Below are 23,694 nucleotides of genomic sequence, written 5' to 3'. Positions count from 1 at the left end.
TTAAAGCAATTATAAGTTAATTTGGGGGCCAGTGCTGTGGCGTAGTGGGTAAAGCCACCGCTTACAGTGCCAGCATTCCAAATGGCTGCTTGTTCAAGTCCTGGCTGCTCTACTTCTGATCAAGTTCTCTGCTATGGCCTGGGAAAGCAATAGAAGGTGGCCCAGGTCCTGAAGCTCCTGGCTCCTGACTTTGGATCCGCACAGCTCTGGCTGTTTCAGCCAACTGGGGAGTAGATGGTTCTCTCTCTGTGTAACTCTTTTCAAATAAATAAATAAATCTTGAAAAAAAAAAACTTATTTTGGATACATTGATAACCATAATTATTTGTTTAATAGCTTTGAGTTTTAAAAATCACAGTAATGCTATGATAATACAGAGAATTTGACCAGCTTATCTTAAAATTTATTGGGAAAATAAATGAGAGTTAATAATGGATAGAACATTTACCCAATCAATATTAAAATGTACTGTAAGACTGCTGTAACAAAAGGAACAGGTTAAAACTTAAACATCCTAACCAAAGATCATTTTTAGTTTGGCCTCTAGTAATGATAAACATGTAGATCAATGGTGAAAGATTAAACATATGGGTTTGTGACAACTGGGAATATTTGATCTCCTTTTTTTATCTCCTTTTTTTATCACTTGCTGAAATAATCCAGATGAGCTAAATAAGGACTTAAATAACAAGAGAACTAAATAGAAATTAAGAAGGAAGCCTACATATATGAAAGTACCATGCTGGCATTGTTGTGATGTTGATGTGCCTGTTCAAGTCCCAGCCTCAGATCCAGCTCCCTGCTAATGCACCTGGAAAGCAGTGGAAGATGGCCCAAGTACCTGGGCACCTGCTACCCACTTAGGAGACCCTGAGTATAGACCCAGGCTCCTGGCTGTGGTCTAGTCCAACCTAGGCCATTGTTGCCATTTAAGGGGTGAAGCCTAATGTAGAAGATATTTTTATGTCTCTCTTTCTCTCTGTTGCTCTGCCTTTCAAATAAATAAATCTGTCCTTTAAAGAAAATAAAAACACAAAATTTATACTTAAAATGGGAGAGGTATCAGGGTTGTAGGTAAATGGCTTAATACCAGTTTCATTCTATTTAATAAATTTTTGTTTTATTTGGGAGGACTAAAGACAGAGACAAAGAGGTAGATGGAGAGAGATCTTCCTTTCACTGATTCATCCCCTATGCACTCACCAAATGCCCACAAATATCAGTTTTGGGCCCAAATGACTGGAGCCCAGGACTCCATCTGGGTTCCCCATGTGGTTGGCAGGGACCCAAATATTTGAGCCTTCATCTGTTGCCTTCAAGGATGTGCATTAGCAGAAATTGGATTGGAAGTGGAATTGTCAGGGTTGGAACCAGATACTCTAATGTGGGACGTGGGTTTCCCAAGCAGTGACTTAACTGCCACACAACACACTTTATTCTCCACCTCGATGTCCTTTTTTTAAAAAATTTTTAATGAAATCTCCTAGTAGGATAAAAAAAAAATAACAAGGAGGACATGATTAAAAACAGAAAATGCATACGTTCAGCGCATATACGAAATAATACTCAGTTTCCTGAATGATAAAAGCAAATTATGAGATAATACAAGGTATGCCAAAGGTCACCTAATAGGGATAAGATCAAAGGAATGTTTCAGAATGGTAAGTACTGTTACTTGCAGTGTGAATGTATGTCTGTGTGAAAGATGGTGAGTGCAAAGGACAGGAGAGGGAGACTCATTGATAGGCCTTTTTTTTTGTTTTTTAAGATTTTTTGTTTTTTAAGATTTATTGTTTATTTGAAAAGCAGATTACAGAGAGAGAGACAGAGAGATCTTCCATCCACTGATTCACTCCCCAAATGGCTGCAATGGCCATATCCTGGTTTTGGACCATCTATTGCTGCTCTCGCAGGCATGTTAGCATGGAGCTAGATGGGAAGTGGAGCAGCCAGGACTTGAACCACTGTCATGTGGATTGCTGGTGTCGCAGGTGGCTGCTCACCCTGCTGTGCCACAACTCTGGACTCCAAGTTGGTATTCTTTTGGGAAGACAGTATGGCAAATGTTAGATAATGTTGATTTATTAGTTAAGCACGTAGGAATATATTGTATGAGATGAGTCCAAGTACTATATAAAATAACATAATTATAAAGTTTATAATTACCAGTATTAACTATGTAAGCAAAAATTCTGGAAAAATAAATACCCTAGCCATTTTAGAATAGTTGTAGAAATTATGCTACAACCACAGGATGGAGAATTTTATTTTTTTAAATATTTATTTATTTTCATGGAATTTCAGAGAAAGAGGGAGAAACAAAGAGAGATCTTCCATCCTCTGCTTCATTCCCCAGCTGGCCACGATGGTCAGCACTGGATCAGGCCAAAGCTAGGAGCTAGAAGCTTCATTTGGGTCTCCCATGTCAGGAGCAAAGGCCCAAACATTTGGGCCCTATTCTGCCGTTTTTCCAGGCCATATGCAGGAAGGTGGATCTGAAATGGAGCAGCTGGGAAATGAGCTGGCAGCCATATGTGATGCTGGTGTCACAGGCAAAGACTTTACCTGCTGCGCCACCACACCAGCCCCATATTTTACTGTTCTTAAAAATAATGTTTAATAGTTAAAGTTGTTATTAAAAAATTGTTAGCAATGTAATGTAAGTGTAACCAGAAACATAAGAACCTTAAGTAGCTACTTTATACTTTGGAATTTCAATAATTGCCTGTTGATTTTGATTTAGAATTTTTATGTAATCATAGTATAATTAGATATGTTAGATAATTAACAGATTGATAGTTTATAATTTTAATTTAAAATATTTTAAAATTTAAATTTTTGCCATTTTTGCCTTTTTGTCCATTACTGGAAAAGAAAGAAAATATTTCTTGGCCCAGGACAAATTCTGAATCACTTATTGCATTTATTTGTCTTGGCTCCTTAATCTCCTCTCAAGTGGTATACCTCAGTCTTTCATGACACCTGCATGTTTAGAATAGTAGTGTTTATTCATTTTGTAGGATACCCCTTTAACATCTGATAGGGCTAACCAATCTTCTGTCATTTTTCTTTTTACAGAATAGTCTCTCCTGTTTGCTTTTTCAAAATAACATATCAACTTATCTAGCTCTATAAAGATGCTTGTTGGATTTTTATTAGAGCTGCCTTAAAAAAATCATGAGAGGGAGAAAGAAAAGGTGAGATGAGATGAGATGAGATGAGATGAGATGAGATGAGAGCAAGAGAGCTGGGCCGGGCAGGCTGAATCCAAGAACAGGGAGCTTAATCCAGGGGTCCCAGGTCGGGACAGAGACCAGCCGCCTGAGCCGCACGTGCTGTATCCCAGGGTGCACATTTATGGGAAGCTAGAATTGGAAGTGGAGCTGGTACCTGAACTAAGACTCTGCAACATGGGATGCAGGTGTTCCAAGCAGCATCTTAACCAGTGCACCGAATGTCTACTCCTAGAATTTCTGCCTTCAACTTAAAGATTGTTTTAGGGAAAATTGACACCCTTCTGATACTGAGTGTAAGATTTGCCCATTTCTTCATAACTTGTTTCTAAGTATTTTGAAAATTTATGTTTTTATAGATTGTTTTAACAGACATAAAAATTGTACATATTTACAGGATATCATGTGATGTTTTGAAACCATATACATTCCATGGTGTCTACTCTGGGTAATTATTTCCTCAAACATTTACATTTAGTTATGGTGAAAACATTCCAAGTCCCATCTTCTAGTACTGTTTTTAATAGAGAAATTTATAGTACATTAACACTAGCTATGGTCATTCTGTACAGTGGAACCCCAGAACTAATTCCCATTAATCATTCCCTATCCCTACCTTCCCCCTTTCTCCTCAGCTGTCATTATGCCGTTTTTTAAAGATTGCACATGTAAGCAAGATCATGTTGTACAGTAACAAGATCATGTTGTACTTACTGTACTTGCCTTATCTCATTTAATAACCTCCAGTTCCATTGGCAGTGTCACAAATGACAGATTTCACCCTTGTTAATGACTGAGTAGTAATCCATTGTGTATTTGTACTACATTTTCTTTATCCATTTATCAATGAATTGTTTTCATTTCTTGGCTATTTGAATAATGCTTCAATAAACATGGAGTGCAGATGTTTCTTCAACAGAGTGATTTTATTTCTCATGGATATATACTCAATAGTGAGATTACTGAATCATGTGGTAGTTCTGTCTTTAGTTTTTTGAGGAGTCTTTATATTATTTTCCACAGTGACTGCAAATTTCCATTCCTGGAAACAGCCTGGACTGGGCCAAAAGTAGGGAGACAGAAGCTTAATCCACTGTCCTTTGTGGGTGTTAGGAATCCTGTAACTAAATCCAGAAGCCAGAGCTGGTATTAAACCCAGGCACTTTGACTTACGTCTTAGTTGGTAGGCTAAATACCTGCCCCTATTTTGTCTTTGTGATAATAGCCATCAAACTGGATCGAGGTGTTATTTCATTGTCACTTTGATTTGCATTTACATATGGTTCATGATGTTGAGCACTTTTCATGTACCCATTGGCCATTTGGATGTCTTCCTTTGAGAAATGTTTCTTTAGATTTCCTGCCCAAGTTTCATTACTTGTTCTTGCGGTGGTGGTGTGTTGGTGGTTGTTGTGGTTGTGGTTGTTATTGACTTCTCTGAGCTCCTGTTATATTCTGGTTATTAACTCCTTGTCAGTTGTATAGCTACAAATATTTTCTCCCACTTTGTAGGTTGTCTGTTCACTCTGTTGTTTCCTTTGCTGTGCAGAAGCTGTTCACTGTAATGCAATCCCATTAGTTTATTTTTACTTTTGTTTGTTGTCCTTTTGGGATCTGATCCAAAAAATCTTTGCCCATTCCAATATCCTGAGGCATTTCCCCTATTTTTTTTAATGTTTGTTTTTGTATTTTGTTAGTACTTGCAAAGATTCAGGTCCAACATTTAGGTCTTTAATCCATTTTGAGTTGATTTTTGTACATAGTGAAACATAGGAGTATAGTTTTATTCTTTGCATTTAAACATTCAGTTTTCTCAGCACCATTTATTGAAAACTCTGTCCTTTTCCCAGTGCATTCACAGACTGTAAATGCATTGGTTTACAAGTTTCCATTTTGTTTCATTGAAATGTGTATCTTCTTTTTATGCCAATACAGTGCTGTTTAAATTGTAGTAGCTATATATTTTAAAGTCAGGCAGTGCAAAGGTTTTGATGTAAGATAATAACACCTTGTCAAATGAGTTTGGAAGAATTCCTTCCTATTCTGTTTTGGAATAATTTAAGAAGATTTGGTGTTTTCTTTAAAGGTTTTGTGGAAATCAGCATTGAAGCCATGTAGTCTTGGACTTTTCTTTGATGGGTGACTTTTTATTATAGTTTTAATCTTGCTGTTCATTTTTGGTCTGTTTAGATATGTTGTATCTTCATGATTTGATCTTAGAAAGTTTTATGTTTCCAGGAATTTGTCCATTTCTTCTAGGTTATCAATTTTTGGGCAAATAGTAAGCCCCAACGATCCTTTGTATTTTCTGTGGTGTCAGTTTGAGTTCCTTTTCTTGTCTGATTTTAGGTATTTGAATCTTCTCTCCTTTTTTTCAATTAGTCCAGCAAAGGGTTTGCCAATTTTGTTTGTCTTTTCAAAGAATCAGTTCTCTCCTCATTGATATTTTGTTGTAATTTTTTGTCTCTGCCATCTATTTCTGTTCTAATTTTTTTTCCTCTTTAATAATATTGGGTTTGATTTGCTCTTGTTTTTCTAGTTCCTCAAGACATAGTAATAAGTCATCTATTAGAGATCTTTCTGCTTTTTTGATTGCTATAAATTTCCTTCTTAGTACTGCTTTGCTGCATCCCACAGGTTTTGATAATTTTGTTCCATTTCCATTCATTTCAAGAAAGTTTTAAATTTCCCCCCTTCTCTGTTGGGCTGTCTTCCTTTTCCTTCATAGTCAGGTTAGCTGGATTGAAGCAGAGCAGCCAGGACTCAAACTGGTGCTCCTGTATGGATGCTGGCCTTGCAGATGGCAGCTTCACCTGCTGTGCCACAACACCAGCCCCAAGCACAGTATTCCCGACTGGCCATTGTTTCCCTTTGTTACTGTGAAAGTCTGTCCCATTTCCTCCTGGCCTGTCTGGTCTCTGCTGAGAAGTCTGAAGGCAGGTGAATTGAGGCCTCTGTTTGTGTTAATCTTATCTTTGGTCTCCAGAGCTTAATTATAATGTGTGTTGGGGTAGGCTTGGTTGTGTTGAAACTGACTGGTGATCCTTGACCTTCCTGTACCTGGATGGTTGTGTCTTTTTCTAGGTTCCAGAAAGTTTGTGTTGTTGTCTCGTTGAATATGCTTCCAGCCTCTTTTGCATTCTCCAGTCCCTCTTGAACTTCAGTAACTCAAATATTTGCTTTCTTCATGTTGTCCTAAAGTTCCCATAAGCTTTCTTTATCCTTCTTACTGCTCTCTTTTTTCCCCTTCCACTGTGAATTTTCAAATAGTGTTTCTTTGAGTTCACCAATTCCTCTGTTTGACCTATCTTACTGTTTATGCCTTCTGACACGTTGTAAATTTTACTTATGTACTTTTCATTTGAAGAATGATTTTGATTTTTTAAAAATTACTTCTTGGGGGAGCTGTGGAGTAGCCAGTAATGCCACCACCTGCAGTGCCGGAATTCCACATGGGCAACGGTTCAAGTCCTGGCTGCTCCACTTCCAATCCAGCTCTCTTTTATGGCCTGGGAAAGCAGTTGAAGAAAGCCCAACTGCTTGGGCCCCTACACCTGTATGGGGACCCAAAAGAAGCTCCTGGCTCCCAGCTTCAGATCAGCTCAGCTCCAGCCATTGCAACCATTTGGGGAGTGAACCAGTAGATGGAAGATCTCTCTCTCTCTCGCTCGCTTGCTCTCTCGCTCTCTCGGATCAGCTCAGCTCCAGCCATTGCAACCATTTGGGGAGTGAACCAGTAGATGGAAGATTCTCTCTCTCTCTCTCTCTCTCTCTAACTCTGCCTCTCGAATAAATAAATAAACCTTTAAAAAAAAAAACGCTTCCATCTTTTTCAGTTCTGTTAGAATATTAAATTGCTTCTTTGTGTTCTCTTGAAGTTCACTGAGTTGCCTTAGGATAGCTATTTTGAGGTTATTTAGCATTTGAAAATTTTGATTCCTAGATGGTTATTTCTGGTGCCTTTTTTTTTTTTTAAAGACTGATTGATTTGACAGTATTACAGAAATAGAAGGAGAGAGAGAGAGAGCGAGATCGATCGATCTTCCATCCGCTGGTTAAGTCCCAAAATGGCTGCAATAGCCAGGGCTGAGCCAGGCCAAAGCCAGGAGCCAAGAGCTTCTTCCAGTTGTCCCATGTGGGAGCAGGGTCCCAAACACTTCAACCGTCTTCTGCTGCTTTCCCAGACACATTAACTGGGAGCTGGACCAGAAGTGGAGCAGCTGAAATGTGCACTGATGCACAGATGGTATGCCAGCACTGTAGACAGCAGTGTGACCCGCTGTGACACAGTGCCGGCCCCTCTGGGACATTTTTTTGTTCATTAGGTGACATCCTGATTCCCTGGACGTTCTTGAGGTTTGTTGGTGTATGACATCATCTGCACAGTGAAAGACTGATTATAGTAATCTGGCTTCATTATGGCTATTCTTCTAGAAATTCTAAGCAATTTCTTAGTTTCTCTGAGTTGTTGGACATTTCTGCTATATAAGTACTAGCTAGCATCCCAAATGTAGTTTTGCTTTTGATATGCTGTGAATGTTTTTTCATTGTTTCAGTCCTGTGTGCTTTCCAAGCTCAAATTTGTTTTAAGTACACATTTGGGATATTGTTCAGAATGAACTGTGGGAGTGCCTAAAAAGGTGTATTCCATCCCTATAAACCCCTTCCTGGAGCTAACATAGACTTAGATCAAAGCCTTGATGCTAGATTATACCTGGAGACTAAAGCCCATTTGCACCATTCCTTGGAGGTAGGACAGAAACCACCCTACTTCTTGCCATTCCCACATGCCATTGGTGATGCTGGCTGGGGTGTAAGACTGATCAACTAGGGTCACAGAACTGTACATGGTACCAAAGCAAGCACTGCCTGGGAACAGGGGTCATTAGGATTCCAATGCTCAGTGTTGAGTTTTACCAGCCTAGCACTGGGTTTCCATGCAGTCTGTGATGGTTGCTGCCTGAGGTCATAGGAGGGGTGATAGAGACAGCCCTTCCTCTGCCTATGGTGGCACTAGGTCAGCCATACCTGGGTCTCCACAGTCATCATGCCCTGTGCAATCTTGGGGGTACATGCCACCCTAGTGAAGCTGGTAATGATACACTCCAAAACAAGTCTGTCTGTCTTAGCAGGATGCAGACTCTAGACTTGGGGCAAGTCTAGAGACTCTGTCTACAGACATGGATCTATGAATGGGCCCATTAGAATCTGCCCAATGTTTAGCTTTGCTTCCCAGCACTGAATCTCAAGACAAGGTCCTATGGTTCCATTGTAGTCTGCCCAGGATTGGGAGAAAGATAAAGGCATCCCCTTATCTGCCCAGGCTGGTACTAGGCTGAGTAACACAGTCAGTTGATCCTAGGATGTCAGGTGTATTTACCAAGCCCATTTGAGGCTGGCGATGACACACACTGAAAAGAGTCCATCCCGCTAGAATGTGTGTCTCTGCCTGATGCTGCACCAGCTCTAAAGGCTGAGTCTGCAAGAACTGACCTTTGGGCTTTATCTGGTACTAGGTCTCACTGTTGGCCATTCATGGTTTGATCTTTAGTGAAATGGTGTTTCATGTTCGTGTCTTCTACAATTTGTGAGTGTGTGTGTTGGCCTTTCTCATTTGCTTGTAGTTCTTTTAAAATAAATGTATCCTGAATAACAATCATTCCTTTCTATGTGTTAGAAATATCTTCTTGGCTGGCACCGCAGCTCACTAGGCTAATCCTCCACCTGCACCCCAGGTTCTAGTCCCGGTTGGGGCGCCGGTTCTGTCCTGGTTGCTCCTCTTCCAGTCCAGCTCTCTGCTGTGGCCCAGGAGTACAGTGGAAGATGGCCCAGTGCTTGGGCCCTGCACCTGCATGGGAGACCAGGAGAAGCACCTAGCTACTGGCTTTGGATCGGTGCAGTGCACTGGCCATAGCAGCCATTTTGGGGGTGAACCAAGGAAGGAAGACCTTTCTCTCTGTTTCTCTCTCTCTCTAACTCTACCTGTCAAAAAAAAAAAAAAAAAAAGAAAGAAAGAAAAAAAAATCTTCTTACAATTTGCTTCTTTTCTCAACTTTTTAATAATGATGTTGATAAACATGTGTTTTTAACTTCTATTTCATGGAATTTATCACATTTTATTTTATAATTGCTGCTTTTCATGCATCATTTGAGAAATACTAGTTTTTGTCAAGGTCATCAACATTTTCCAGTAGCATACAACACAGTTTTTGTAAAAGTCTCATGTGTGCTCAAGAACACACATTGTATAACTGAGTACAGTGGTTTATTTGTATTTATTAAATCAAACTTTTGTGTTTGACTAAATATGTGTTACTGGAATACTCTTTGAATTGATTTGAAAAAGCTTATCTCCTACTGTGTTGGTAGATTTGTTGACTTCACTGGAAATTTCTACTCTCTACATTTTGGAGGCTGTTTTATTACAAATAGACATATCTATTGTTGTTGAATAAAATGTTTTTTTTGTTATGCAGTGTTGTTTCCATCCTTTACATCTTGATTCTATTTTTTTCAGTTAATATTTTCCTATTATCTTTCATATTGTCTCCAAAATCTCTGTTTGTTTATGTTTTAGATGTTTCTTTGGCAGATAGCCTGCGGTTATGTTTTCAGAAAATGAGTTCTATCACTATTTCGATTGGTGCGTGTTTCCATTTAGATTATTATGAATACTGATGTAGTTTCTCTCTGTTTTACTCCTTATTTTTGCTATTTCCTCACATTTTGATTTTTTTCTTATATTTATTCCTCTCACTACCCCTCTACAGATTTGAATGCTACCTGTTGTGTTACGATCCTTTCAGTAGTTATCCTTGAAATTAATCCACATTTGTCATCTAAACAGTCTATTCTTAATCAGTATCTTAATTACTTTCCTGAAAAATATAGTCACTTCAAAACCCAGATTTTCCTCACTTCTGTGTGATGTCTATGCTATGTATGTATATATACAGGTATTTTCTAAACCCCACAAATCACTATTATAATTGGCAGCAATATTTAGAATCATTTATTTGGTTGGTAGTTTTCTTGCTCTCTCAGTTTTGTGTCTTAGACCTTCTAGTTTTTGTTATGTGTATTTCAGGTACCACACACAATTTCAGAAATTCCTTTAGATTTGGCTCATTGGTTATAAACTGTTTTCATGCATAGGAAAATATATTTTGTTCATTTTGCAAGATAGTTTTATCGGGTCCTGAATTTTAGACTGGAGTTATTTTTCCTCAATTTTTGATGATAATCAAAGTATGTTGTGTTCTGTCTTCTTCTATTGCTTTTAAAAGTATTTTGCCTCTTTATTATTAAATAATTAAGTAAGTTAATCTTTTAAATAAGTTATCTTTTCTGTTTGAGTTTTCAGATCTTCTTTATGCCGTTGGACAAAAACATAATGGCTCGAATTTTAGACTTCCTCTTAGTCATCCTGCTTGGTAGGAATAGTTTCTGTGTCTGTGTGTTCATGTTTCTTTCCAGTTCTGGAAGATTTCCAGCTACCAGTTCTTTAAACACTTCTTTATTGAACCTGTTGCACTCTTCTTCTGATACTCTGGCCATATTTCAAATCATTATTCCATCTTTTATTTCTCATATCATTTCTTTCAAGCTTTCTGGTTTCTGACTTTCATTGTAGGTAATTCCTTTAGATATCTCTTCTAGTTTGCAAATTCTGTGTTAGGTTTCCTTGCGTGGGGTGGTTGCCAAATTGCAGTGAAGGACTTGGTAAGCAGGCTTTTGTCCCCAGACTAACGACTGTCCTCTTTTCCCCACTGTCCTGTGCTGTTGTACTTTGTTCGCCATCATTTTTCTGAGTTCAGCTTCTTCTTTGTTATGTCTTTGGAAGTTATCTTCCTTTCCTGTGAGTAAAGCAGTACTTCACAATATGATTCTTACCTTCCACCTAGTTTGATTAAAGCAAGGGCACACTGTGCAGTGTCTACTATAGTACTTAGTACTCTCGAGGTAGTGCATTTGACGTTCTGACTATACCTGTTGGTGAATTGTGTGATTCCAAGATCTCATTATATATCTTCTCTATCTATTTATGTGCCTCAAGATAGATAATAGCCTTTTTTTAAACAAGCTTGTAGGTAATGTACACCTAGGATCATGGATCTTTGATGTTTACAGTATCTTACACTGTATTTCTGGATTGTTGTCTTTGACTTTTTCTATCTGATTTTGTTATTCTGTTCTCTAATAAATAAGTAAAACTCTTTAGTAAGAAATATTACTACTGCTTAATCTAATAATCAGTATTAAGTGGATATTTCCTACAATCAGGAGCTGTTCTGATAATTCAGTGTGAGACTACAATATAAAGATGATGAAAAATAGTTTTCTGTTTAATAATTGCTTTCTAATAATTTCTGTTTTTTAAGATTCGTAAAATTCAAAATTTTAGAATAACACTTCATTTAATTCAGAGAGTTCTAAGATGTTTCTCATTTTAGTCTTATAAAACTCTCATTTAGTACTTATCTTTTAATTCATTTTTGTTTTAGTCATTCTGTTAGTAAATTTGGTACCTATTTTCACTTTAAAAGAGAAATCAGAAAATATCTAGAAACCATGGTTTTTCACCATTTGTAATCATTTTATTGTGATGAACTTTAGATACTTATAAATATACAAACATTTGGATAATATTCTGTATAAAAGGGTCTGATTTGTTCTGAGTTATAAATATCTTTTTTTATTATTGCCTTAGACAAAGAAACAGCCTTGGTATATCAGCACATTAGCTTCAAGACGAAAACGACTCACTGCTCATTTTGAAGACCTAGAGCAGTGTTATTTTTCTACAAGGATGTCTCGTATCTCAGGTACATGTTCAGGACGCCTCTTAAAGTATCTGAAATTCATATTTCAGATCTATTTCTAGGTTTTTATGCTGGATTTTTGGAAAGTTCTAGCTGCAAAGGATAAGTTTGCATTTTTTACGTAGTCTTTCAAAGCAGTATGGAGATTCTGAGAGAGATTGGAGAATATTGCTTTTTAGTGGTGATTTTTGCTATCTGTTTGAAAGTTTTTAATTTCATATAATAAGTTGTATAAAGCTTGGAAAAGCAGCCATAAACATATAGCTAGCAAAAATAAAAATATTAAGTTACCTAGTCACCATTAAGTTCTGAGCACTGCTGAGGATAGAAAGGTAGAAGAACCAGTTCTTACTGTAAAGGGAGAAAGCAGCAAGTAAGTCATAATTCTGTGTGATACTATGTGTTACTTAAATATGTAAAGGATGTTATAGTAATAGAGAAGAAATCTCCTATTCTACAAATAGGGGAAAGCCAGGCAGCGTTGAAAATGGAGAGATGGAATCCTGTCAAGATTTTGGAGAAGTTGTATTTGGGCTATTAGGGATTAACTGGGAAAAGTAATTGGAAACATGTTCAAGGTAGAAGAGGTGACGTATGCCAAGATATGATGTGGTGGCATAGAGTGCGCTGATGTGGAGAAGTAATAAAACTCCCTGTTCTTCAACCGTTCTTAGCATCTATGCTCACTGGTGAAGTGGTGACTTCAATACCTACATTAAAGGTTTATTTAGGGGATACACGTCATTTATGTGAAGCACAGCGTTTGGCATTTCTTGGCTATTTTGTTAATTGATGTCATTAGTACACATGCCCTAAGGCTACCAAAGAAAAATATGCCTTGTTTTTTATTGTTGTTTAAAACTAGGCCTTAATTTTCTCTTGAAAAAATATTATTAAAATCTATATATTTTTTAAATCTTTTACACAAATTTATATGAGGTTTGGTAGTAGAGAGAAAAATGTGCAAAGTATCTTCAAAAATGTCATGATGATGGATATTATTTTAAATAATTATGTGTGAACTTAAAAATGTTTCACATTTTTAATTCCTTTTTTTATACACATTTTGAAAGTCCTTGTATTGGATTTACGTAGTGTTTTTTCTAGGAAGATTAGAGGAAGCCAAGATATTTTTTTGAATAAGTTTAAAACTATTGATAAGCAACTTTTACACATAGAAAGCTGTCATTTCTTGGCTCAGACTCTAACTCCTTGTTAACCTCTGTAATAGTCTGTAAGTAGAAACTACAGTAAGAAGCTGCTAAATTGAAAGTGGACTGAGAACTGCATTCTATGTGGAAGAGAGTTCTTGTTAACGTTTTCCTGTTATTTGATGGTACTATGTCGAAATACAATTGTAGACCATGTGGCAGTTATTAAAAAACAAAAAGAGTAGAAAAAGAGATTGAGGTAGGCAACATTATTAATTTTTTTAAGAGATTGATTTATTTGAAAGGCAGAGTTACAGAGAGAAGAAGGGAGACACAAAGAAAGCGAAGGATCTTCTGTCTGCTGGTTCACTCCCTAAATGGACACAACAGCCAGGACCAGGCCAAACTAGGAGCTTCTTCTTGGTCTCCCACGTGGGTGCAGGGGCCCAGGCACTTGGGCCATCCTCTGCTTTTTTTCCAGGCACATTAGCAGGTAACTGAATCAGAAGCGTAGTAGCCAGGACTGAAACCTGCTCCCATATGGGATGCTGGCATTGCAAGCAGTAGCTCTACCCTTTATCCACAACGCCAGCCCCAATAATGATCTTTAAGTCACTAGCACGATAGGCATGCTATACAGCAGTAAAGGTAGTTGAGAACACATAAGAGAGGTGATAGGTCAGCAGATTTGTATTAGATGTTGATCGTAAAACAACCAAGCCAACAAAATCTTACCTTTTCGTAACAACGTAACTGAAAGTTAATTGCTATTCTTTTAAATACTGAATTAGTTTTATGGTTCTGTTAATGAGCTTGCATAATAAGGAAAGGTCTAGTTACCATAGAAAAGGATTATGGACTTCAATAGAATACATATACTTGAATGCTTATGATTGTGTATTCTCAAAATAATTGATTAATGTTAAAGCTTTATAAATGTAAAGTAACTATCTTTCCAGTATTTATTATATTATACAATAATAAAACTTAAAAGAACCAATTACCTATTATATTCAGGCTACTCTATAGTACAGTGGATGATTTTTTTTTCTTTTACAGTAACCCATGTTTTATGTATAAGTTGTTAAATTTCCTGGAAATAATTTTTTGGAATAGGGGCTTTATCTTGATATCACTATGATATTAAATGCTAGTTAGGTTCTTTCTTTTGTTTTTAAAATAGAAGCACTACAAACTTAGACATTTGTAATACAGGTTGATAGATTTGCTTAGTGTTTAAATCTTTACAGTTTGAAAAACATCAGAAACAAAGGCTTACTTAGTTTTCTCAAGTATTTATAATTTTGTGATAATTTTAAAATTTCTACATGCCAACAGTTATTTTCAAGATAACCTTAGCCTTCCAGATAAAATAAATTTTTTGCATGTATGTCATAGTCTTATAAGTCTTTCAAGTGAATGATTCTTTCATCTGAACTGCATTGCAAGTGCCCACTATCACCTTCAGATGATATTTAAAGAGGGGAATTATGATTGTTTACCTAAAAAAAGTTGTATGTATGTATGTGGATAAGTGTAAAATAAGGAAGAAATTATGGAAAGATAGTCTGTAACAAACTTTTTTAATCTAGGAAGCTAAAATAACGGTGTTGTTCTTTTCATTCTTTGGAAAGAAAAATATAAGTCTGAACTTCAAGTGATTTTTTTTTATTAGCACTTTCAATATAGGCCTGCAGACATACTGCAACATAGATTAGCCTTATTTATTGTCAGGTACTTCCTAAGCTGATTGTATGATTTAATGCTACATGCCTTGGCTCTGAGTGGTTTGCTGAAGTGGTACTTATAGTATTTATGCAGTGTTCTCATGGACAGAATTACTGTTGTATTCTCCACCATGACATTGAGTGACAGTGTTTTTTTCCTTTATGATAAATGAAAGTCACTTCAAATATTTTTAATTTATGTTTGAGGATTAGTAATTCATACATCACAGTTTCTTATTGTGTTCTTGTAACAGGATTTGAAACACTTGAAAGTATTATGTGAGCAAATTTTTTATTTTTATTTTTTTAAAGATTTATTTTATTTGCCGGCGCCGTGGCTCAATAGGCTAATCCTCCACCTGCGGCACCGGCACACCGGGTTCTAGTCCCGGTCGGGACACCAGATTCTTTCCCGGTTGCCCCTCTTCCAGGCCAGCTCTCTGCTATGGCCCGGGAGTGCAGTGGAGGATGGCCCAAGTGCTTGGGCCCTGCACCCCATGGGAGACCAGGAGGAAGCACCTGGCTCCTGCCTTTGCATAGGCACGGTGCGCCGGCCGCAGTGTGCCGGCCGCGGCGGCCATTGGAAGGTGAACCAACGGCAAAAGGAAGACCTTTCTCTCTGTCTCTCTCTCACTGTCCACTCTGCCTGTCAAAAAAAAAAAAAAATATATATATATATAAGAAAAGAAAAAAGATTTATTTTATTTAATTGAAAGAGTTACAGAGGGAGGCAGAGACAGAGAGAGAGGTCCTCCATCCGCTGGTTCACTCCCCAGATGGCTGCAACCGCCAGAGCTGCGCAGATCCGAAGCCAGGAGCCAGGAACTTCTCCCGGGTCTCCCACACAGGTGCAGGGGCCCAAGGACCTGAGCCATCTTCTACTGATTTCCCAGGCCATAGCAGAGAGCTGGATTGGAAGAGGAGCAGCCGGGACTAGAACCGGCACCCATATGGGATGCTGGCACTCAGGCCAGGGCTTTAATCTGCTGCGCCACTGCGCTGGCCTCATGAGCAAATTTTGTAAATTAAAAAACTATTTTTGTTTTAAAGTATATAAAGTTTGAACAGGGCTTTGGCAATAAATAAACATGGGTATACCCTGACTCGTGTATATATTACTCTTCCCCATTGTCAGAGATTTTTACTCTAATGAATAGTTTCTCTTCCCCAGAACCATCTTTTTTTTTTTTTTTTTTTTTGCTTTTCCAAGAAATTATGGATAAAAGAAAGAAAAGAGAATTACTATTGATGTTGAAAGACACATTCTCTGTAAAGAGCCACCAAGACTTTTTAGTAAGATCAAAAGTTCACATTAATTTGTGCAAACTAGTCTTTTAAAGAGTGCTTTTTGCATTTAGAATATATTTTTCAACCTGTGACTATTGATCTTTGACTTAACTTTATAATTGCATTCATCTGTTTTGTTTTTGTCATATAGATGACAGTCGAACTGCAAGCCAACTGGATGAATTTCAGGAATGCTTATCCAAGTTTACTCGATATAATTCAGTACGACCTTTGGCCACGTTGTCATATGCTAGTGATCTCTATAATGGCTCCAGCATAGTCTCTAGGTAAGTGTTGAGCACACTCCTTACTATTATCATTTGTAAGAATACTAAGAATCTAATTGTATTTTAATATCAAGTATAGCATTTTTATTAAACACCTGAATTCTGAATTTATCTGCCAACTTAAAGTTTTGTGATCTTAGGTAAGTTTCTAAATCTCCCTACTCCTAAATTTGTTCATAATGGAATGATTAATAGTATCCATCTAACAGGATTACAGTTGGTTCTCTTATAGTATTTAGGTCTAATTTTAATCACAGGTCTACACTTCATTTTTCTGGAAGTTAGTAAATAAAATAACTATCAAAGGTTATTTATAATATTGACTTCATGTATACACTGGTCTATAATTATGTGGCTATACCTTGTAATTCAAATGAGAGCTCTCTAGTTGTGTTGATCTGTGTCCCAGAACATCATGAATTTAGCCTGTATTTTCTTCTTCCATTTAAAAAATATCAAAACTTCTTTCTTAATATCATGTTATAATAATAGCATCTCTAGAAGATGTGAGATTGCTTTTCATTCAAAAATGAGAATCATTCCTTTTTTGTCATTACTTGAAAGCCCTTTTAGCTTGCTTTAGTATAATCCTGGATTTTAAAAAATTCTAATAAAGTTTGATCATACCAAGACATTTATATCAAAGCACTATGCATTGTAAAGGAGAAATTTATTGTCTTAGGAAGGCCTAAATGAGATTTTAGTTTGAGCATATCACTTATTGAAAGTTAGGTTAGTTACATGAAAATATATCAATTAAAAATTTAAAGTTAACTTTAGCATCCATCCACATTTTCGCATCTATTCTTTTCTCTTAATTGCATTGAATTAGCATTTCTGAAAGAGAATTTCCCAATTTTCAAAATTTGTTATGTAGGACAGATGAAGACTAATAGATAGCAAGAAAGGATGCTATAACTAAAGAAATGAAAGGGCTTCACAGCTTTCACATCCCTGGTGATATTTTGCCTTTTCTTAATTTCTCATATTTGAACACATTATTGGTAATAAATTCATTTTATAGACTTCTCAAAATAGAGAGTTTAATGATTTTTTTAGGAAGAGAATTAAGTGTTAGAGAAGACAGATAATTTTGAATTTAATATGTTGCATCATTACATTGTAGAAGAGTAATTACTACTGCAAAATAGCATGAAATATAGCTAATGTTGGTTACTTAGTGTGTTGACAGAAAGCTAAATCAGAAGCTTAACTTTTCTTCCTTTGCTTGTTGGAGTTAATACCATGTCATCAATCCACAAGGTGGCAGCATTTGTATACTTTGTACCTCAACCTTGAGTCAACAGACAAAATATAGAAATTAATGGCTTTAGTTAAGTCCCAGTTGTTTCCAGATTAATATTAGCAAACAGTGGAAAAGAATGAAGATACTTAGTGCTCTCCTTTTACATATAGCTGCAATGTCATATTTTTCATTTTTCTCTTACATTAGGTGTTCAGTGGCCACTAGAGAGGAATTGTTTGAAAGTACCTAGTTTAAGTTTATCTAGGACTTCATAGTGTTGCTCGTGTCTTTAAGTTTACATGTCCATATTGTTATGCTAAAAATTGCTGTAAATTTTATCTTTGGATATTGTTTTAGCATTTTTACTTATGTTTTTATAATTTGTTAAAGTTGCATTGTATGGAGCACTAATAAATTCATAAGAAAAGGGTGATTGTATGTATAACAATCCTTGATGCTTGATCAGTAACTATACTGGTGAAATGGTGTTTGGTTACTTACTCTTTTTTAGATACCCTCAGAAGTATTACTTGAGTTCACTAATTTCTTTAATTCTTAAATCAACTCTGAGCAGTAAGATACTGCTCTCATTCCCACTTTATGGGTAAGGAAATTCACATTGTTTGTCCTGAACCAAAACCCAGCAAGTATAGACAAAGCTGAGAATTGACTTCCCCAGACATTCTGGCTCTTGAGTTCTAGTTCACTGAGCTCAGGATCTGCTGAAACTTTGGGAAAAGATTCAGGCACACTGTACTTTGGAGTCACCCCAATGAAGAAAAAAAATTAATTCTTTTGAAATTCTAACACTGCTCATCCTTATTTCTATTTTAGCTAGTCCTTAATATATATATTTTGAGTTTAATTTAATGTTAATTCTATGTTGAGGTGTCTTTTTTGCCGTAGTTTGAAATTAAAATTAAACTTTTGGTTTTTTTATAAGTAGTTAGTTAAAGGATTTTTTTTTGTTAAACTTTAATTAATAATGATAGCCAGTGTTGGTCCAGATTAAGGTAACTTTTAATATATTCTTTTTAACATATCATCGGATGGTTGTGAGATTTCAGTTTGTACCACAAAAGAGATCTCCAAGTATTATTGACTTGTTTTCTGATAAGTAGGCTTAATTTTTAATACTATCAGTAAAGTTTCTCTTTTAGTAAGAGCTATTGATGATCTAGGGTTGGAGTGAGAAATAAAATGAATGAGAATTCAGAGTAAAGGACTTCCTTCCACAATTTTGCCTAGGAATAGTCTTTCAAATCAGGTCTTCTTATTCTTTTTGAAACATATGCTACTTTAAAAATATTCTATCATTTATTTAAGATTTATTGTATTTGTTTATTTGAAAGACTGGGAGAAGAGATCTTCTGTGGTTCACACCCCAAATGGCTGGGTTAGGCAGGTCAGAGCCAAGGCCAAAGCTGGGAGTCCAGAATGCCATTCTAGTCTCCTACCTGGGTGGTGGGAGTCCAAGTGCTTGGATCATCTTCCACTGCCTGCCCAGGAACGTTAGCAGAGAGCTGGATCAGAACTTGAGCCGCTGTGATTCAAACCAGCACTCTGATATTGGATGCCAGGGTCATAAGCAACAGCTTAACTCACTGAGCCACGATGCTGGTCCCTATTTTGAGACAATATGAGAAAGAGAGATTTCCCACCCAGTGGTTCACTCCACAAATACCTGCAACAGGAAGAACTGAGCCACACAAAATCAGGAAGCCAGTATCTCAGGCTGGGTCTCCCGTGAATGGCAGGGACCCGTCTCCTGCTGCCTTCTAGGGTACACATATCACAAAACTGAAATCCAGCGCTTTTGAAACTGCATTTTAGATTGGCTGCTTCATCAGGGCAGTTTTTATTTGTCCTGCTTCCTGCTGCATTCCTATGTCTGACATGTGGCAGGTACTCAGTCATTGCTGAATGAATGCATGCTCGGGATGGGGCTAGAGCAATGAGGGGACTAAGCAGTATCCGTCTTAGCCTACTTTTACATATTTGCTTGCTGATAAATAGTCCTCTGGAGAAAAAGTTCCTCAACTAAAAAATAAGTTTTAAAATGCACCAATTTCATGTATTAATAATGTAAATGCCTGTTAACAGTTTAAAATAGATGGCTACCAGGTACTGATGAGTTCCCTACTTCTATGATAATGCAAAATATAAGTTAAAGATGAAACAGTCTCATATTAAGCTTTGGATGTCACTATATGTTCTCCCTCCTCCATGTCTACCCTAAGATACTCTTATTCTCATCTCGGTTCCTCTTATTTTCCTGTTAATTTTCCTTAGCCATTTGCTGAGGCTTATTGGGAATAGAGTCAAAAAACTAAAAAACTAAAAACTAAAAAACTAGATGTCTTCAAAAGGTTCATGAAAGAATAAATATTTTGAAAAATTACCCATGGATTTCAAAATTTTTTGTATCAAAATAAACTTGTCTTTTAAATCTGTTTTTCCCTGTACTTTGTGAAGTATTCTTCTCATATTGTACTTATCATTGCAAAGCAAACATTAGTTAGATCAGCATTTGAGATTTTAGTGAGTTAGTCAAGATTTGTCACAAATCAGTGTTTGGTATCCAAGAGACAGAAAGAAAAAGAACTGACTGGAAGCCACATTTTAAGGTTAATACTCAGATAAAGAATATATTTTTAGTCAGCAGTGTTCATGGGTGGAATAAGCTTCTTCAGTAGTCAGTTATTGTACATTCTTACATCTTTTGAAACTAAACTGTAGGCCGGCGCCGCGGCTCACTAGGCTAATCCTCTGCCTGCAGCGCTGGCACCCCGGGTTCTAGTCCCGGTCGGGGCACCGGATTCTGTCCTGGTTGCCCCTCTTCCAGACCAGCTCTCTGCTGTGGCCCAGGAGTGCAGTGGAGGATTGCCCAAGTGCTTGGGCCCTGCACCGGCATGGGAGACCAGGAGGAAGCACCTGGCTCCTGGCTTCGGATCAGCGTGGTGCGCCGGCTGCAGTGCGCCGGCCATTGCGGGGTGAACCAACAGAAAAGGAAGACCTTTCTCTCTGTCTCTCTCTCTCTCTCACTGTCCACTCTGCCTGTCCAAAAAAAAAAAAAAAAAAAAAAACTAAACTGTAGCTTTTTTCTTTTACTGAAAAAAATCATTTTTATGGATCAGTATTATATTCAGCTGTCCTTGTCTAGATTTTCTTTCTAAATGTACCTATTAATGCCAAGCACTGTAAGTACTGAGAATATAAAATAAGAGTGATGTACTGAGTGGTGGGGACACAGGCCTCTAAGCTGCTCTGTAGAATAGAGTGTTAGAAGGCTGTGAAAGTATCTGCAGGCTGCACGTGGATTATGCAGAAGCAAGCGTGGAAGTAGGAAGACCCATTGTAGTGAGTGATTACTGACATCTTCCTGGCAGCACAGGATGATGTCCTGTACGGGTAAGTAAGCTGACTGGGGCTAGACTGAAGAAGTATTCAAGAAATGCTTAGGGACTCAGATAGACAAAACTTCATTTTAAATTATTGAGAGGCAGAGAGACTGGGAGATGGATCAATGGAAGGAGAACTTTATCCACTGATTCACTTCCCAAATACCTGCAAAGACTGGGACTGGGTAGGAATAGGAGCGAGCTGGCCAAAACCAGGAGCTGGGAACTCCGTGGATGTCTCCCACATGGGCAGCAGGAATCCAACTACTTGAGTCACCACGGCTGCTTCCGGGGTCGGTACTAGCAGGCAGCTGGAGTCAGGAGCTGGAACTGAGGAATGAACTGAGATACTTTAGTACAGGACGTGGGTGTCTTAATTGCTAGGTTGATTGCCTGGCCCAAAACTTCATGTTTGAATGGATATTGTCTTGGAAACAAAGGAAGATAACCTCTTAAGTTTTTGGCTTGGATAGCCGGGAAGAAAAAATACGGATGTCATTTACAGAGGTAGGAGTTCTCCAGGAGGAACGGGTTTGAAAAGCAACAGATTTCATTGGAGATCTAGAGGTTTGGCACGTACTGAGATGAGGTCTGTGAATCTGGGAATTGATACATTCGTTGTAGATAACACAGAGGGCAGGGAGATGAGAAGGAATTAATAAAGCAGAATGAGGAGACACAGGCACGAGGATGACTAGTAGAGTGAATTAGCATGCACACTAATGAGGATAGGAGATAATCTACCTGGCTGGATCATCAGATCCTATGGACAGTATCAGGTCCAAATCAAAATAAGACTTTTTGGCCTTGATTAGAATACTTTCCTTTGGATATTAGGAGAATCAAGGAAGAGAATGGGGGACCAGCACTGTGGCGCAAGCAGGCCACTGCCTGCAGTGCCGACATCCCATATGGGCGCGGATTTGAGTCCCGGCTACTCACTTCCGATCCAGCTCTCTGCTATAGCCTGGGAAAGCAGTACAAGTACCCCTTGTGGGAGACCTGGAAAAAGCTGGTTCCAGATCAGCACAGCTCCAGCCCTTACAGCCATCTGGAGGGTGCACCAGCAGATGAAAGACTCACTCTCTCTCTCTCTCTCTGCCTCTCCTTCTCTCTCTGTGTAACTCTTTCAAGTAAATAATAAATAAATCTTTAAAAAGAGAGAATGGGTGCAGAGGCAGATCTCTTTGTCGATTTGGCAACAGGGAGTTAAAGAATCCTTTAAGAGCTACACAGTTTGCATCTGTCGTCTCAGCAACGGGAAAGGAGACATCATTGTAGTTCACCTGTGTCTGTAAAAGGAAAGATATTTAATGATGAAAATGAGTTAATTTATGGGCTGTAGAATGTAATGAATAATTGAAGAAAATGAGGTAGGAGACAGCTCAGAGGTAGGCGAGAAGTAGTGGAATCAGTTTTTTGGGGTTCAGGAACAAGGAGTTGTGCAATTAGCAGGCAAGCTAGAGAGCTCTAATGAAACTGCTGAGAGAGAAATGTTTGCACCACTGACAACAAGTGTGTTTCTTTGTACTGTTTACTCCATTAGAGAATTTACTAAAATACAAGGTAGAAAATAAATGATAAATGTTTGTGGAGAAAAAAACGCTTTGGGAGCTGACTAAAGGAATAATTTCCTTGAGGCTATAACTTTCAGTTTCCTGGAGGCATTTGAAATGGTTCTTTTAAGTTGTTGTTACTGTTTCCCTGAATTTCTATAGATAAAACTTTTTGTACTTGATTTTTTAAGGCAAGAGTTAGCACTGGGGCTGGTGCTGTGGCACAGAGGGTTAACGCCCTGGCCTGAAGTGCCGGCATCCCATATGGGCACCAGTTCTAGTCCCGGCTGCTCCTCTTCCAATCCAACTCTCTGCTATGGCCTGGGAAAGCAGTACAAGATGGCCCAAGTCCTTGGGTCCCTGCACCCTCGTGGGAGACCCGGAAGAACCTCCTGGCTCCTGGCTCCGGATCAGCGCAGCTCCAGCTGTTGCGGCCATCTGGGGAATGAACCATCAGATGGAGGACCTCTCTCTGTCTCTGCCCCTCTCTGTAACTCTGTCTTTCAATTAAATAAACACACATCTTTAAAAAAATTTAGCACTAACATGCTTTTTAATATTTGTTATCTCATCCGGCGCTGCGGTTCAATAGGTTAATCCTCCGCCTGAGTGCCAGCACACTGGGTTCTAGTCCCAGTCGGGGCTCCGGATTCTGTCCCACTTGCCCCTCTTCCAGGCCAGCTCTCTGCTGTGGCCCAGGAGTGCAGTGGAGGATGGCCCAAGTCCTTGGGTCCTGCACCCACTTGGGAGACCAGAAGCACCTGGCTCCTGGCTTCGGATCAGCGCGATGCGCCAGCCGCAGCACACCGGCCACAGCGGCCATTGGAGGGTGAACCAACGGAAGGAAGACCTTTCTCTGTTTCTCTCTCTCACTGTCCACTCTGCCTGTCAAAAAAAAAAAATATTTGTTATCTGTCGCTCCCCCTCTTCGCGGAGGAACAACACTAGACCCTGCACTGTTCTTTTGTCTGCTTGGCCCTTCCC

At 38.2% G+C, this 23,694-nt stretch overlaps 1 protein-coding gene across 6 annotated transcripts in view; it reads left to right on the top strand.

Moving 5' to 3' along the window:
* Positions 1-23,694, top strand: part of COP1 (COP1 E3 ubiquitin ligase) — a 209,089-nt gene that overhangs the window by 91,172 nt on the left and 94,223 nt on the right. For all 6 annotated transcript variants that reach the window (XR_011390253.1, XM_051856981.2, XM_051856979.2 and 3 more), the window contains 2 exons: positions 11,944-12,058; positions 16,372-16,507. Coding sequence is in view for 5 of the 6 variants with exons in the window: in XM_051856981.2 (XP_051712941.1) it covers positions 11,944-12,058; positions 16,372-16,507 (251 nt within the window). In the remaining variant the exon portion in view is untranslated. The remainder of the gene's footprint in view (positions 1-11,943; positions 12,059-16,371; positions 16,508-23,694) is intronic.

The sequence above is a fragment of the Oryctolagus cuniculus genome, chromosome 7, assembly GCF_964237555.1.
Source record: "Oryctolagus cuniculus chromosome 7, mOryCun1.1, whole genome shotgun sequence".
In the NCBI taxonomy this organism is placed as follows: Eukaryota; Metazoa; Chordata; class Mammalia; order Lagomorpha; family Leporidae; genus Oryctolagus; species Oryctolagus cuniculus.
The sequence above is the reverse complement of the archived record's forward strand: the minus strand, read 5'-3'. Positions and strand labels throughout refer to the sequence as shown.